The 18,353-nt window shown below is 37.5% G+C and overlaps 3 protein-coding genes across 4 annotated transcripts; 1 reads left to right on the top strand and 2 right to left on the bottom strand.

The window, feature by feature from the left end:
• Window positions 1–3,265: 3,265 nt before the first annotated feature.
• LOC125664183 (uncharacterized) lies at window positions 3,266–4,616 on the bottom strand. The gene is made up of 2 exons (XM_048896765.2): window positions 4,161–4,616; window positions 3,266–4,055 (listed from the first exon to the last, which is right to left on the bottom strand). The coding sequence occupies exons 1-2, from the start codon at window positions 4,321–4,323 to the stop codon at window positions 3,799–3,801; spliced, it is 420 nt and encodes a 139-aa protein (XP_048752722.2). The 5' UTR covers window positions 4,324–4,616; the 3' UTR covers window positions 3,266–3,798.
• Window positions 4,617–7,484: 2,868 nt separating this feature from the next.
• Window positions 7,485–10,852, bottom strand: LOC125664179 (fatty acid hydroxylase domain-containing protein 2-like). 2 transcript variants are annotated; one of them, XM_048896759.2, is made up of 5 exons: window positions 10,696–10,852; window positions 9,136–9,257; window positions 8,606–8,811; window positions 7,794–8,066; window positions 7,485–7,695 (listed from the first exon to the last, which is right to left on the bottom strand). In XM_048896759.2, the coding sequence occupies exons 1-5, from the start codon at window positions 10,745–10,747 to the stop codon at window positions 7,572–7,574; spliced, it is 777 nt and encodes a 258-aa protein (XP_048752716.1). In that variant the 5' UTR covers window positions 10,748–10,852; the 3' UTR covers window positions 7,485–7,571. The 2 variants fall into 2 exon arrangements, with proteins under 2 accessions (XP_048752716.1, XP_048752717.1); XM_048896760.2 differs by lacking the exon at window positions 10,696–10,852 and adding an exon at window positions 9,774–9,890.
• Window positions 10,853–13,897: 3,045 nt separating this feature from the next.
• LOC125664518 (mucin-2-like) lies at window positions 13,898–15,886 on the top strand. The gene has a single exon (XM_056142140.1). It carries the CDS (start codon window positions 13,898–13,900, stop codon window positions 15,884–15,886), a length of 1,989 nt encoding a protein of 662 aa, XP_055998115.1.
• The last annotated feature ends 2,467 nt before the right edge of the window (window positions 15,887–18,353 follow it).

Below are 18,353 nucleotides of genomic sequence, written 5' to 3'. Positions count from 1 at the left end.
AGAAGAAGAAACTCAGCAGAAAGTAATGGACTGTGCTTGAACTGTTATGCTTATTGAACTGTTTTTATGCTTATTGAATTGTTTTGCATTGTTCTATGCTTGTACCATTGTTCTTTAATAAACATGTCAACTTAAAACCTTGTGTTATTCTTTTAGATTTAATACACTGTTATTCTTTTAGATTTAATACACAGGATTTCACTGGATTTTATACCGATTTTCAGAAAAATAGCAGGAACTCATTCCAGGAACTCAAAGCGAAAGTACCGCATCATAGACCAGCGGCCATAGGCCAGTCTATTCACCCGCTCTACAACCCCTGCTGGGGTTGACCCCGTCCTAGTGCACTCCGTTGACCCCAACACCGCTTGACCAATCAAAAACGCCCTTACTTGACCTCATTTGCATAAAAAGTGCACTCAGTTGACCTCCCTATCGGGACGCGTTATACTACTAAGGAGCTTTTCTGACTTCAATCTCTATGCATAATTCATCTTGCCAACATCTTCAAACAAACTAATTACTGAAATAAAGGTTTTGGAATTTTTCATTTAATTCAAAAGTGTTTATTTTTTCCCTCTCGATTGATTTTTAACCGTTTCAGAGACTGGTTCAGAGACCATACTCTTTTATATGCACATTTACATCGAATTACTTTTCTAACATTTATGTAGTCCTGGAAGATTGAATATTCTAAAATAGCATTCCATTTGTAAAGTTAAATTAGGGAGTGCTGTTCTCACAGCTGTAGTGCCTTAAGGATCAAACAGACTATTTTCCTTTGACTGCCAACGAGTATGCACGCAATATTGAAGGCGAGTATCTGTTCAAAGGGAGATAACTATTTAAACATGTCCATACGAAAGTTGCTGCTGAAAAATCTTGAGGTATATACTGTGTATGAAGTATATACAACTTAACGTTCATAGAGGAGATCTGGCCCGGAGGTTACAAAACTTTTATCGTACTCGTACTCAAACTCAGCTATTTTTGTTTTGAGTACAACTCTGATCAAGCTCTCAACATACTCGAACAATCTTGAGCATGTACTTCCTTTGAGTGTGAGAATGATTTATAAAAAGTTTTATAACCTTCGCTTTTGAGTATGAGTACAATTTAGAGCACAGAGTTTGAGTATGAAAACGTGCACAAAAACGTTTTATAACCTCCAGGCCGGGGCTTCGGGAACTGTCTCTAAACACTCCATCTTCCCGAAGATACTGTGGAAATCGCACTTAAGGATGTACTCTACTTCGTCATAATGGCTGACTTCCTTTAAAACATAGATGAAAATATAGCTATCAGCAATATTTGCCTATTCATTTAATTAACTATCGCCTTGCTGAGTAGCTCAGTAGCTTAGCACGTGGACTACTGAATTGTAGATCGCGGGTTCGAGCCTAGCTAGTAGGGGTTTTATTTTTTATTTTTCAAAATACTTTCTACTAAAACTGCATTTTTTGACTAATTAAAGTAAAATGGAAAGTTTTTAATTTAAATTATCGTTGTACGTATCCTCCACTTTTCATCCATATCAAATATCTATGGTGTAGCATACCTCCTTAAGATTCGTCCTAAAACTGTTCATTACAGGATATTTACATTTCCAGTGCTCTTGCTAACGCGCTTCATGAAGTAGGCTGGCGTGAGGAGTTGCACTTCATACCTTCATGTATTTTCAAAAATTAAATTCATTCTTAAAACAACCCACAAAAGGTAAGTTGATACCGGTGTATACCCATGGGAAGAATGTAAAAAGGAAAATGATCTGTACATTTATTTCTGTCGATTGGAGTTTCTCTTAGTACTCACAACATTAGGCCATTCCAAGTTTTTTTTCTCTATGTTTAACGTCCGCGGACGGATTAGTTTTCAGCTATAAAAAAAAACCCACATTAATTCCATTGGTAGAGGTTCTGTCAGGTGCGCATACAGGCCCCTTATAACCACCCCCTGAGCTTAATTGATAGAAAATAAGAATATTCAACTATTTTTATGCACTTTCAGTTGTACATGTAAAATACTAAATGGTAGCCCCTAACGACTGGGCCCCTAAAATGGCATGAAGCCCCTAACGACTGGGCCCCTAAAATGACATGAGGTGAAACCTCTTCCCTGGGAAAATAATGTGGATCTGCGCATGCTCGCTCTAACAGTAGAACTGTCAACATGTAATCTTAGATACGACAGGAAGAAAACTAGTTCATTCATGGTAGTAACCCATTACTTTGAATTTTATTCTGTATTTTACTTATGTGCATCACAATCACAGCATCCGTGTTCAGAGGGACAACCCCCCCCCCTTCCCCCGTCCCAACAAAAACCTTTATTGAAGAGCAACTGGGAAATAATTAACAAACTATCAATCATTAAGAACAATAGTAAAATAAATAGATCTCTCTTCTCAATCACATGTACTCGTATATACTGGATGCACAAATTAACTGCGTATGTATACGTAATGGTTTCCCGATTTACAGAAACTCTAACAGATTATAGGATTCCGTGCACAATACTAGTAAATATTCCGTGATGTATAATTGTTATTATTCTGGACAATTGAACCTCTTTTTTTTCTGTTCTTCAGTTGTTGTTTTTGCTCACTTTCTTTTCTTGTCAAAACGTAATCGCCATTATTTTGTTAGCATGTATTAATGAGAAAGGAATTAGTATAAGTGCATATGCACTTGTTTTCAATCTCAACCATTCTTATGATATACACTTAATCATGTTTTTGTTTCTTTGAAATAAATACATAAATATTCTATTCTGATACTTCCCTTGATAGACCAGTGAATTCCCCTGATAGACCAGTGAATACATAAATATTCTATTCTGATACTTCCCTTGATAGACCAGTGAATTCCCCTGATAGACCAGTGAATACATAAATATTCTATTCTGATACTTCCCCTGATAGACCAGTGCAACGCTTGACATAGCAAAGTGTGTCACAGTCTACACAATCACATGACAACGTGATCACTACAGGAATGCAAATGGAGTCATTAAATATATCAGAAGAAAGGGATTGACATTTCGAGAAGTGTGCAAGTGCATGCCCTGTCTGTTATAGAACACCATGTAGCTTCCTGTAAACAGTCGACCATCCGCATTAGATGCGTTTTTATGGCAAAGGTCTAGATTTGTAACACTTCAATGACAGCTGCTAATGTCCCAACATGAGAGGAAATAAAAATCCTCGAAAGGACTTAAAACAAACAAAGAAACAAAGATATGTTTAAACACATTTTAATACCATGGTAATGGTTAAACAATCTTTAAATAGAAAATGTTCAGTCAAAGCAAAAATGTGTACAAAACAAAACTTGTGAGATCTGAATTGCATACTGGTCTAGGTTCCGCGAGGCGGGCGCGCATGCTCCGGTGTTCTACAGACTCCATGGAAAAGAACAGGTTCTCTGACTGTGTATTTTGGTGAAATGAGTCTTTGCCTATTTACCACCAGCTGATATTTAAAATGAATTTCGTGAATCCAGAAGAAAATTCCAAGAGTTGTGTTCTGTTTCGGAAAGGGTGTAACATTGTGACGTGCTAGAGGTTTTGTCTTACGTGGCAACACTAGCGATTATTTGGCAACATTGATGTTTGGCAAATCTGATGAATGTTCGGCAACACCGAAGAATGTTTCGAAAAACCTGATGACTATTTGGCATCACTGATGATTGTCATGATTCAAAATTTAAAAAAAAAGTAAATAGTTGAGCAAGTAAAAAAGATTGGTTGATTATCAGTCCCCTGTTCTAGATTAGCGGCTTATAGTTCCGTCGACCATGTCTACACCCACATCCTCAGATTCCTCTCGTCCTCCATTGACGACCCTCTGCCTCCTCGGCGATAGCTAGATCGAACCATTATGTTTCGAACAGCTTCAAACGTAGAAAATATCAGAGACCTTGTGTCATAAAAGAGCCCGAAAATTCTACCAAAGAGTCTTCTTGAGAATGGTGCGAATCGCGACACCACCTGTGTTCCGATTTCAGGGTTCGGCGTTGTGTGTTCCTCCATGAGATTGGGTTGTCTTTCATCGTTTTCTGAAATTAAATTCATAACAATTGCTTTCTTTGCCATTGAAGAATTTGGAAGGGTATTCATCGCAAATACTGTAAATACAATAGAATGTATATATGTACATGTACCTGGAGTGCATGACTCTTCGTTGAACACCATAGCGTTATTCCACGGGGCGAGGTATCGTCCACTGTGTTTCTCCAGTGTTGAAATTCTATTCTCACACTCCTCCCACCGGTAAGCGGAGTAGTGATCGCGATGGATAACAACCCATTTCCATTCAAAGCACATCCCAGCTGGCAGATGGGTCTTAGCAATCCATTTTCCAGAGCCTTTGTAGGATTCATCTAAAATAACAGCGTTTTATCATTTTTTGTATAATGTCTTTATTTGTGCAGTTCGAACTCACTTAGTAATTTAAAGAAATATAGCTGTCATTTTGTTGTCGAAAAGTTTTGTTTAAAATTGTGATTTACTATTTCAACGACAGAACAAAAAATGTACATAAACTTTTGTTATTGATGTTTGTGTTGGAAAATGTATTCAGAGGCTCTGAATGAAGCGAAATTACATTTTTGTCTTCTCATTACCAAAAAAAAAAAAAAAAAATATTGCGAAATAATGCTGTATATTCAATAGAACCGAAATCTTTATTTCGATTTCCCGATTTAGAGGTGATATTGCTTTAAGATACTGGTAAATGTTCTGTGGTGTTTTCTGTGGATGTCAACTGAAGTTTATTAATTTTAACAATATTTTGTCAAAATGATTTACGACATTTTCTTTAGATAAAAGTTGAAATCTCAATGAAACACATCTGGCAATTTTAATTAAGTCAAAATGTTGTCATCATTTACCCCGTATTTAATTCCTCTGCATCAGCAATTTTCTTGTGTTTGCTAATTATTCGATTTATTTCAGATTGCGATTACAGTCGCCCGCTAAAAAATCCAATTATTCTGATGTCATTTACAGACTTATTTTGTACCGTGGGGGTAAATTTTGAATGGTGATATGTTTTAGAAATTAAGCTGACAATTACATGTAAGTACTACGGTAATAGAGCTGAAGGAGGCTTACCAGCTATAAGCGAAACTCTTGGATTCCAGTTTCCAAGTTCAGGGATTGACCCACAGACAGCCAGGACATAATTCTCACTGGGTACTATGTAGTCACACTCAAATTCCACAAAAAATAACTCGCTGTTAACTCCTGAAGCGTTGCAGTATGCCATTTTGGTCTAAAAACTATATCTCCTAACAGACCCGTACACAAACGCGCAGCTATGTAGCTAGCTTTATTGTGACGTTATGAAAGGCCCATTGTGACGTTATGAAAGTCCCATTGTGACGCTATGGAAGTCTAATTGTGACGTTATGCTTTCTCACTTTACTATGACGTCACAAAACTAATTTTTAGAGAATGCATTATTTGAAAACAATATTAGATTGGTTTTAGGCCTACGTGTCAGCATATCTTTTTTTGTTTGTTATACATCTCCTCCAGAATATTTCACGCATATCAAAATGCAACCAGCTTTAGATGAAGTAGCACAAATTTAGACCTATGTTAGCTTAGTGTCGTAGAAATGGGGTTTCTTAAAGATACTGGTGGCCTACACCTGCCGCGACACGGGACCTCCGTTTTTAAGGTCATATCCAAACTCTCACTTTTAGATGCGGAACGTTTTAGCGAAGGACCAATCACAGCCTATTTTTCATATGCGACTAAATAGTAAGAACTCCCCCTGATTCACGATCTTCCGGTCACGAACTGCTAACCACTACGCTACCGCTTTCAAAAACGTTGCTGTTGTTTGTTTTCATCAACACCGCTGTATTTCACCCGTCTGAGTAGAATGATTCAAACGTACTTATTGAAGATATGAATACAAACAAAAAGGATGAAATAATTTGTAAAATCTAACATATTCTTTCTTGGATTAGGGAGGGTACACGTATCTTTCAATTGCCATGAACATATTTCCATGAAATAGGAAAAATTATTGCAATTTCAAGAATATAGATAATGTGGTTTTTAAATAAATAACAATATTAGAAATTACAACAAATGTATATATGAATATGAAAAAGATGCCGATTTTCACGAGATTATTAGTAGTAAGATAAATCATCCTCACCCCAGAACAGAAGATGCATATCAATAAATTTACATGAGATTATTAGTAGTAATAAGATAAATCATCCTCACCCCAGAACATAATATGCATATTAATAAATATTCATTTCATGCGAACAAAATTTTCAAAAGAGGATTGTTTCTAATTTGGGAACATTTTCGCCAGGTAGGGAAAAAAAAAGATAACCGTGCGTCTTTTCGTTTGCCACAATACGACTACATATGAAATCGTAATTAAGTAGTTGCAGTCAAAATGCAATGTGTATAAAATGCATATCACGCCTGCTGAATAACAGAGGGAATTTTGAATAAGTGCTTCTCCAGAATTTACTGAGAAGAGTTGCTAGCAATTCTCTTGTTTATGCTAATAGTGTCTGGCTTGAAAGATTTTTTTTTCGATGTCAAGTCTGCATTTTGGAACCGTATAATTTTCTCTGTTCCGAATGTTCTAACTTAGCATGTTTCTAATTTTAGATTAAACGAAGCTTTTTAAATACTGTAGTATTTGATTTGTTTGATATTTCACATCGTCGTTAATTTTCCTCTGTGTCGACGATTCATTAGTGGAGAGTCTTTAGATGTTATAATAGGAAGACCTGTACCAATTCTGACAGCACTTAATGAACTCTTTTAAAGTTTTTAATAAGGTTGTAACCATCCCAGGCAACAGACGCGAATTCAAGAATTGGTTTAACATAGTATAACCGGTACATCACCAACACAAAGTACTTTAGTTTTTGATACTGTGCGGACATGCACGCGCGCGTGTGTGTTTGTGTGTCATTTTTGTTATCTGTGGACAAGATTACATAACGATTCACGTTACAGAGACTGGGATCGATTCACGTTACACATATTGATAGTGATTCACGCTACACAGATAGTGATTCACGTTACACAGATTGATAGTGATTCACGTTACACAGATAGTGATTCACGTTACACAGATTGATAGTGATTCACGTTACACAGATTGATAGTGATTCACGTTACACAGATTGATAGTGATTCACGTTACACAGATTGATAGTGATTCACGTTACACAGATTGACAGTGATTCACGTTACACAGATAATGATTCACGTTACACAGATAGTGATTCACGTTACACAGATAGTGATTCACGTTACACAGATTGATAGTGATTTACGTTACACAGATTGATAGCAATTCAAGTTTCACAGAATTAGATCGATCAACGTTACTGAGATCTTTTGGAGCCTTTGTGGATTTTCTCTGAATGCTCTCGTTTGATTTTGAATCTATACAATGAATTTTGTATGTTGGTTATATGAAGAAGAAAACAGTCAGAATAAATATAACCACAAGTTTACATTCAATATTTGGTACACAATGACACCCACAAAACCATGACATAGAAGAGGAATAAAGTTGCACATCAAGTCAAAGTTCTCGAAGAGAAAACAAATCGATGTTTCCTGAATCGTGAACTCTCACGGAACACTTTGTCGGTACCATGTAGTCTATCCAGGACGCCTAGAACACCATAATTCCCCGTAAATCTGAGAAAAACATCAATAAATATATCTACATAAATATACATTGTATAAAAATTAAATGCTTTCAACTCTAAGATTAAGTATCTATAAGTTTTTCTTACTTTAAATGATGAAAGTCGTGAAATTCTGGTGATGGTAGTAGCGGAAGGTGGTAGCCGCTGTGGTGAATTATGGTAACTGTGAAAGCAATAGCAAACCACCATAAGGCTGTCACGAGGCAACTTCCGAAAACCACAGGTCCGCACAAAAACGGAATCAGGTTAGTAACCAACATTTCTATTGGATGGGAATACACTGCGGTCAGACCAATGGGAGCTGTCCACTCGTGATGTTTCTTGTGTACGCGTTTATAGAGAAACGAGGAATGCATCAACCTAGAAAACGAATTCAGTCTGTTTATTAATGGTATGTGAGATAGAAAGTTAATATAATGTAGATACAGTGTTTTACTGTCACTCACGGGGAGACTCGATTAGTGTTTATGGAGGTCCACTGACAAGAACATTAATTCAGGAGGAATGATAAATCGTCATAAAGGATAACTAAGTTTTGAAACTTGAATAAAAATATGAACATCACCAACACATGTAGGCCTATATTCCTTTAGAATTGAATCGTCCAGCGGGGTACATTATATGTAGTTCAGTGAGTTTGTGTGACAATTAACTGCTGATCCATACCTCGTGTGTTCAAATCTAGCGGGAGGGGGATAATTTTTGTTTGACTACTTTCTGCTAAAACTGCACTTTTAATAACAAGATAAGGTAAATATGAAACTTTTCAATTTCAAATTATTAAGATATACATATCCTTCATTTTCCATCCATATCAGATTTCTCTGGTGTGTTTTCCTCCTTAAGATGTTTGTTTGTTTGTTTGTTTGTTTGTGTTTCACACCTACGGCAGCTCTTACCTGTGTGAATAATAAAATCCAATCTCTTCAATGACGACAAACCCAGACAGGTGGAGAAAGAAAGTCGGTATGGCTGGCGGTGTAAAGGAGAGGTCCGAGTCTCGCCATTTTAACAGGAAGTACAACACAACAGCCCCTGGCAACAAGACCACGGTACTGTTAAGGAGGATATTGTTTAACAGGCCCCGCAGGCGCCCCTTCTCGATCTGTATACAATATGGGGAAAATAAAGAAATTATCAACCAAACTAGAATATAAATACATCCTTAATTCCTTAAGAAGTTCAGATATATTTTTTATCGGTTGGTAATTTTTATCAACAGATACATGGTACATATACAGTGATATATAAATTGTATCTAATGTAGCATAAAAGTTACTGATATTTTGAAAGTGTGGAAAACTAAGAATTCCTAACAATGAGATTTTTGTAAGACTAAGAAATTCTCTAAGTCTTTCTTCCCATGAGATGTTTGTAAAATTAGGAATTTTAATTCTCCCTCACCATGAGATGAATTCTAAGTCCTCACCATGAGATTTTTGCCTTTCTGGATTTTATGCTTGAGGACCCATCTCGGTCTGTGGTAGATGTCCACCACCAGAAACCCGCCACCGACCAATGTTAGAATGGACAGGTAAACAGTGAAGGTGGCTGAAATTTACAGAAAGGTCAACAACATACTGACCAGTGTCCGAAAGTACAAATAGACAGTGAAGGAAATTAAAAACAACAACATACTGACTATTGTAAGAGTGGACACACAGTGAAGGTTGTAATATATATTCCGGATTTATGTTATGTTACCGAATAGGTTTTGTATGTTACAATCTAGTCTAAATAAAATGCAGTTCCGTTCACCAGCGTGTTCTAGTTGATGAGAACTTTTTAAGTGTATAAACACAAATACACAACAAAGGTGTCTGTAACACACACATCAACAACATACTGAACATTGTAAGAGTGGACACACAAACAAACAAACAGAAATACTTTCACGCAGTGATTTTAAACTTCCTTGAGGCCATGACTATTTATCTGTAGAAAGAATACATGGTGTTCTGGATTGTTTGTGTAGTATAGCTAAATAATATCGGTGGTTTTCAGAAACAGGCTATTACTCTATATTACCGGTGTATTTTAATACAAAGCAAGGGTCAGATTACTGACCTGTGAGCAATATATGAGCACTGGTCATCCGAGTATCCGAGGCACCCTGCAACCAGTTGTAACACGGACCCCGGCCAGAGACGACGTTCAGAGACGAGTCCTACAACTCTAGACTACGTACAGTTGTAACACGGACCCCGGCCAGAGACGACGCTCTCAGTCTCCGAGGCGTACAACTCGATACCGAATACGGTGAGTAGCTATACCTTAGGATAAGCCTGAAGCAATTAACTGCACTGTGTATGTATTAAGATATTCTGCACTCCACTACATTTGTAGTGTGAATTGATGGTAGACCGGATTGTTTTATAGAGTGAATTGATGGTTAACCGGATCGTCCGTAGAGTGAAATCTGACGAAATCACACGAAGAATTCAACCTCGCTATAAGCATTAGATTACATATTCCCTCTTCAGACAATCCGGTCTAACATGCATTCACGCTACAAACAAATTTCGGTCAAAGTGACGATTTCGGGCAATTTCCATAATGTGATGCAATACTTAACTTTTTGAGTTTAAAATATCGCTCGTGACAGGAATCCACATCTTTTTTTTCTTTTCTTTTTTTAAGGTGGATGGAATTGCGATCGAAGGTTTTACTTTTTGCGCCCAATGGGGGGGGGGGGGGGGGGGGGGGTATTAAATACCCCAAATTGTCAAAATTTTTTACTTTTTTATAAAAAAAAAAAAAAAAAGATAATTATTAAATAAATGTTCAACCAAACGGGGTTGAGGGGTTTCAACCTCCCATAATTCCCTTTAGATCCGCCATTACGTGGTACGATATAGCTTATTAGTAGAAATATGCAACATAAATATTTACATACAAACACATTGAATAAAAATAGAATACTTATATACATTGTAAGTTGGATTGCAGCTGAAATGTATTATTGTTTGTAATTGACTTTCAAACTTACACCAAACTACACGGAACAACTCCGAAAAATCAGTCGAATGTCGAATATCCATGATGAAATATTTAGATTATAGAAGTTAATCCATACACGGGTGTATCACCTGTACGTTAGTGTAAATCCCTATTATCTCAGTTTAACTCCTTTATCTCTGTAACATACAAACACTCTTTCTACATCGTTTATCTATACTGCATCGTTACACTTTCATCATACGGAAGATTTGGGTGTATATCTATAAGCTAGACGGGGCGGATCCAGAAACTGTTCAGGGGGGTTGATGGAATAGCGACTCAAGATGTTACCCTTTTCTCTCCCAAACAAAGAGGCTCGCAGGCCACAAATTCATTTTGTTTTTAAAAAGTTCAACCAAAAGGAGATTGCTGCGAAGATGTTCCCGAGATCCGCCCATGATGTTCCCGAGATCCGCCCATGATGTTCCCGAGATCCGCCCATGATGTTACTGAGATCCGCCCATGATGTTCCTGAGATCCGCCCATGTGGTGTATCGATAAAATCATTGTTAGTACGTACACTGTAGCCGGGGAAGAGAGAATGTGAAGATTTATCCACCAAAGAAAAATATGTCACCCTAAACAATATTGTCCTCGTTTGATATGATTTTCCGTGAGTGCATAAATAAATCTTCATAGATCCCGGCCATTAGTGATCATTCACATTGCCGTTTTCTTCGGCGTCATATTCTATGAAACGCACAAGTAGATTTGATCAACCAAATTTTTGCAACCTTTTTTTTTTTCTATTTTCGACCAACCATTAAATGATAACTTCAAAAGAACATTCCATAAGGACAAAAACAAATAATATCATAACGATATTTAACAAGCATTCTGAGAGTATTGCATGGCAATACATAAAAACCCTACTGGTTGCAAAAATTACTGGACCGCAACAATATTCCAAGTTCATCAATATGTTGGTTATGGTAAAGGGGAAAATTGGGGAACCAGGATAGGAATGGTTGGAAATCAACCCCTATTCAGGTACAAAGACTTGACCAGGAAACTATTTTAATAGACAAATTTATAATTACATGGAGGTTTATGTCTTTAACCAAGTCAATGAACTGTGAAATGTAGGTGATTATGAATAATTTAGCTACATTGTTTTATCTCATTTATTGCAAGTGAGATAAAGCATTAGCTTTATCACACGCCCGTTTGATAAAGCACTTCCGGTTCGAACTACTTTTGACACTTGGGACATTCTCCTCCACAGAGTTATCGGTCCTTTGTAGAAGAGAATGGGCTTGGGTCACATATTTGCTGTGTTTATACATATCGATGCATGAAAAAAAAAAAAAGTATAACTTGTTATTCTGTATTTATGTAGAATTTCTTTTATTGCAAAATTAACATGATATTCCCCACTGACATATAATGCAAGTTACCGGCCATAAAAATGTCAACTCAATCAATAAAGTTACTACTCAAAAATATTACGAGAAGAAAACAAAGAGATGTCCAAACTATTATCATCAACCGCCTACTGGACAGGCCTAATCAAAAGTACCTCGACATGCTGCGGTACCAAGCATTCACAAACAGTCTCTTTTCCTTGGAGCCATATTGAATGTAATAAATCTCAACATCTTTACTATAATCCCTTATAAAACAATTTTCATCCATGGTTTCTTTTATAAAAATGCCCTTTATAATATACTTGAATCGATTATAAGCGCACTGTTTTTTCCCGCGTAAGGAAGATTAATAAGTACGACGCCTGAGCCACGGATTCAAAACATTCAATCCACTGTTTCTACCATACTGGGATCATCTCAAAATCAAGCGGAAAGAAGACGTATGAGATAAATAGAACATCTATAATTGCATGTTTTGATATTTTGGTTTATCCAACGAGTTGATATGGTGTATTTATTCGCGAGGCTTGCCAAGCGAATAAATACACCGTATCAACTCGTTGGATAAACTAAATATAAAAACACACAATATAGATATCATATGTATTACTATGCTAGTGGTTTTAATGAGTGTAATACTCTTATCTACAAGCACAAAAAAGGTCCTAAAAACTGATAATTCACACTATCTTTCGAAGTCCAAGAGCCTTAACTCAGCGAAAACTCACAAAATTCAAACATGAACTGTAACATGTTACAGATGTGCCTAAAGTCTCGTTCGACTTCATCGGTAGGGGACTGATAAGCACATGATGCAATTATAAATGTACGTGACTTAATGATAAATGCGCATGACATAATAAGAAAAACACATCACATAATAATATTCAAAATGCACATAACATAATGATAAATACACATCACACAATATTGCATTTGTCCTGTCTGTCATTCTGTAATTCTGTCAGAAACTTTAACCTTGCTAATAACTTTTGAACAGTAAGGGATAAAGCTTTGATATTTCACATGAGTATTGCTTGTGACAAGACCTTTCCGTGGGTACCAACATTTTTGACCCCGTGACCTTGACCTTGGAGTTTGACCTACTTTTTGAAAACTTTAACCTTGCTAATAACTTTTGAACAATAAGTGATAGAGCTTTGATATTTCACATGAGTGTTCCTTGTGACAAGACCTTTCCGTTGGTATTAAACCTTTTGACCTTGACATTTAACATTATTTTATTTTTACATTGGTCATAACTTCTAAATGGTAAATATTAGAGCTTTCATATTATACATGAGCATTTCTTTTGACAAGATCTTTCTACTGGTACCAAGATATTTGCCCTTGTGACCTTGGCCATCTTTGGAATTGGCCATTATCGGGGGCATTTGTGTTTCACAAACACATCTTGTTATTTAAAGTTTTGTTATATTCATGTAAAAGTTAAAAGAAAAAACAACAAACAACATATTTACATACCAGGCAGCAACTTTAGAGTCCTTCTATACAAAACTCTTCTAAATTGGAGATTTTTCCATGGACAATTTTTTTTAAAATGCAGATTTTTCGCCATGTTGATTTTCCATTCCGTAATATTTAATGAATGCGTGTTTATTATTATCTCATAGCATATATGTTTGTCCGTCAATAAAAAGGGGTTCCGGACCCTGGACATCTCTCTAGATCCGCTCTTGCAAAATACAGTATGTCTCAGATTTAATTTTAATAGAACACAGCACATTCTGTAGATTGACGTCCAGGTGCAGTACTTACATTATACTGATATACAATGTAGTATTAAGAACAGTCCTTGTGTGCATGCTCAGTAATGTCAGTACTTCCTACAGACACATCTCACAAACAACAGACACACCTCGCCAACACTACACACATCTCACCAACAACAGACATTTTAACAACATCAGACACCTCTCACCAACAACAGACACATCTCATCAACAACATACATATCTCACCATCAACAGACACACCTCACCATCAACAGGCACACCTCACCAACAACAGACACATCTCATCATCAACATACACATCTCACCATCAACAACAGACACACCTCACCATCAACAGACACACCTCACCAACAACAGACACATCTCACCAACAACATACACATCTCACCATCAACAACAGACACATCTCACCAACAACAGACATATCTCACCATCAACAACAGACACATCTCATCAACAACATACATATCTCACCATCAACAACAGACACATCTCATCAACAACATACATATCTCACCATCAACAGACACACCTCACCAACAACAGCCACACCTCACCAACAACAGACACATCTCACCAACAACATACACATCTCACCATCGACAGACATATCTCACAAATAACAGACACACCTCACCAACAACAGACACACCTCACCAACAACAGACATATCTCACCAACAACAGACACACCTCACCAACAACAGATATATTTCATCAACAACAGACACATCTCGCCATCAACAAACACATGTAATCAACAACAGACACACCTCACAAACAACAACAGACACATCTCACCAACAACAGACACACCTCACCAACAACAGCCACATCTCACCAATAACAGACACATATTAACAACAGACACACCTCACCATCAACAGACATATTTCATCAACAACAGACACATCTCGCCATCAACAGACACATGTCATCAACAACAGACACACGTCACAAACAACAACAGACACATCTCATCAACAACAGATACACCTCACAAACAACAGACAAACCTCACCAACAATAGACACATCTCACCATCAACAGACATATCTCACCATCAACAGACACATCTCAACAACAACAGACACCTCTCATCAACAACAGACACATCTCACCAACAACAGACACACCTCACAAACAATAGACACATCTCACCATCAACAACAGACACATCTCACCATCAACAACAGACACATCTCACCAACAACAGACACATATCACCAACAACAGACACATCTCACCATCAACAGACACACCTCACCATCAACAGACACCTCACCAACAACAGACACATCTCACCATCAACATACACATCTCACCATCAACAACAGACACATCTCACCAACAACAGACACATTTCACCATCAACAGACACACCTCACCATCAACAGACACCTCACCAACAACAGACACATCTCACCATCAACAACAGACACATCTCATCAACAACAGACACACCTCATCATCAACAGACACAACTCACCATCAACAGACACATCTCACCAACAACAGACACATATCAACAACAGACACATCTCACCAACAACAGACACATCTCACCAACACCATACACATCTCACCAACAACACCAGACACATCTCACCATCAACATATACATCTCACAAACATTAACAGACACATGTCATCAACAACAGACACACCTCACCAACAACAGACACACCTCACCAACAACAGACACATCTCACCAACAAGAGACACATCTCACCAACAACAGACACACCTCACCAACAACAGACACATCTCACCAACAAGAGACACATCTCACCAATAACAGACACATCTCAACAACAGACACACCTCTCCATCAACAGACACATCTCACCATCTACAGACACACCTCATCGTCAACATATAATCTCATCAACAACATACACATCTCACCAACAACACCAGGCACATCTCATCAACAACAGACACATCTCACCAACAACAGACACATCTCATCAACAACAGACACACCTCATCATCAACAGACACACCTCACCATCAACAGACACATTTCACCAACAACAGACACATCTCACCAATAACAGACACATATCAACAACAGACACATTTCACCAACGACAGACACATCTCACCAACAACAGACACATCTCACCAACAACAGACACATCTCATCAACAACAGACACACCTCATCATTAACAGACACACCTCACCATCAACAGACACATCTCAACATCTACAGACACACCTCATCATCAACATATACACCTCATCATCAACAGACACACCTCACCATCAACAGACACATTTCACCAACAACAGACACATCTCATCAACAACAGACACATTTCACCATCAACAGACACACCTCACCATCAACAGACACATCTCACCAACAACAGACACATCTCACCAATAACAGACACATATCAACAACAGACACATCTCACCAACAACAGACACATCTCATCAACAACAGACACACCTCATCATGAACAGACACACCTCACCATCAACAGACACATTTCACCAACAACAGACACATCTCACCAACAACAGACACATATCAACAACAGACACATCTCACCAACGACAGACACATCTCATCAATAACAGACACATCTCACCAACAACAGACACACCTCACCATCAACAGACACACCTCACCATCAACAGACACATCTCATCAACAACAGACACATCTCACCAATAACAGACACATATCAACAACAGACACATCTCACCAACAACAGACATATCTCACCATCAACAGACACACTTCACAAACAACAACAGACACACCTCACCAACAACAGACACATCTCACCAACAACAGATACATCTCACCAATAACAGACACATATCAACAACATACACATCTCATCATCAACAACAGACACATCTCACCAACAACAGACACACCTCACCATCAACAGACACACCTCATCATCAACAGACACATCTCACCATTAACAGACACACCTCACCATCAACAGACACACCTCATCATCACTAAACACATCTCACCATCAACAGACACATATCAACAACATACACATCTCATCATCAACAACAGACACACCTCATCATCAACAGACACATCTCACCATCAACAGACACATATCAACAACATACACATCTCATCATCAACAACAGTCACACTTCACCATCAACAGACACATCTCACCAATAACAGACTCATCTCACCAACAACACCAGACACATCTCATCAACACCAGACATATCTCAACAACAACAGACATATCTCAACAACAACAGACACACCTCATCATTAACAGACACATATCACCAACGACAGATATCTCTCATCAACAACAGGCACACCTCACAAACAACACCAGACACATCTCATCAACACCAGACACATCTCATCAACACCAGACACATCTCACCAACAACAGACACACCTCATCATCAACAGACACATCTCACCAACGACACCAGACACACCTCATCATCAACAGACACACCTCACCAACAACAGACACATCTCTTATTGAATTTTATTCGGGAAAATATAACTGAAATTTGCAAAGTCGCTCACTACATCTGTTCCGCTCTGACGCACTTTCATTTTCGATTTTTGTATTATTAAACAATATTTCATAAACAAAGATTGCATTCGGTTGCAGACGTGCATTTTTTTTTTCAAAAACCAGACCAAAGCCATAAAAGTTCTAACTTAACATAAATATTATGTACAGGGTGGTGAATCAGGCGACTTTGGCATGACCTATTATCCAGAAAAATGACGACGAAAGTCAACATAAGGGAAAATCCAAAGAAATAAGAATAACCTTGATCAATAGTTAATTGTCACATAAGTTATATTAACATTTGAAGGATTTTCTCAGAAACAAATCTATACTAAAATGGAATTTCTAGGTGCGATAGATGCAGAGAACATTGGCACAGTTTTTTGGCAGTCGAAAAGATTTTGACTGAAAACAAAAAACTGTCAATGTTCTCTGCATCTATCGCACCTAGAAATTCTATTTTAGTATAGATTTGTTCCTGAGAAAATCCTTCAGATGTTCATTTTTCAGTAATAGGACATGCCAAAGTCAAGTGAATCGCCACCGTGATTATCACGAGTTTTCTCTCTCTAAAATTTAGATGTATCTGACATATTGCTTATTGTATTAATACATTATCAAATTATCATTTGAAATCATAAATGCAACATACCCAATATTTAACGTCAGCCTCCCTGTGCGTTAGAATACCATGACTGGCAGGGCGTATTTAGATATGTATTTAGATACGCATTGTAGCCAACTCAGTATGCACACCAATTAAGACGGATAACTCGTATCATATACTATCTATGATAGAACAAAACGATTTAACTTGATCACGTGTTACAGTAATGGCGTGGATACCATTGCGTATCCTGATCAAACATAAAACTAGTAAAATTGGAATCGGAAATAACCGTGTCTAAGATTTCAGAACTTATCTGACCCAGTGGTGTTTTAGGAGAAGGTTTTCAAAGATCTTCCCTATATACTCGCCTGAAAAAGTTTGA

This window comes from Ostrea edulis, chromosome 1 (assembly GCF_947568905.1).
Source record: "Ostrea edulis chromosome 1, xbOstEdul1.1, whole genome shotgun sequence".
In the NCBI taxonomy this organism is placed as follows: Eukaryota; Metazoa; Mollusca; class Bivalvia; order Ostreida; family Ostreidae; genus Ostrea; species Ostrea edulis.
This window is presented reverse-complemented; position numbering and strand designations above follow the sequence as displayed.

Excerpts from the sequence above, each read along its gene's own strand:
- LOC125664179 (XM_048896759.2), bottom strand. The coding sequence starts at position 10,747 with ATGGATATTCGACATTCGACTGATTTTTCGGAGTTGTTCCGTGTAGTT. Across the intron at positions 8,812-9,135 it reads AGAAAGGCAAAAATCTCATG|ATCGAGAAGGGGCGCCTGCG; the intron begins GTGAGGACTTAG and ends TATTGTATACAG. Across the intron at positions 7,696-7,793 it reads CACGACTTTCATCATTTAAA|ATTTACGGGGAATTATGGTG; the intron begins GTAAGAAAAACT and ends TGTTTTTCTCAG.
- LOC125664183 (XM_048896765.2), bottom strand. The coding sequence starts at position 4,323 with ATGTGCTTTGAATGGAAATGGGTTGTTATCCATCGCGATCACTACTCC. Across the intron at positions 4,056-4,160 it reads CGAAGAGTCATGCACTCCAG|AAAACGATGAAAGACAACCC; the intron begins GTACATGTACAT and ends ATTTAATTTCAG.
- LOC125664518 (XM_056142140.1), top strand. The coding sequence starts at position 13,898 with ATGCTCAGTAATGTCAGTACTTCCTACAGACACATCTCACAAACAACA.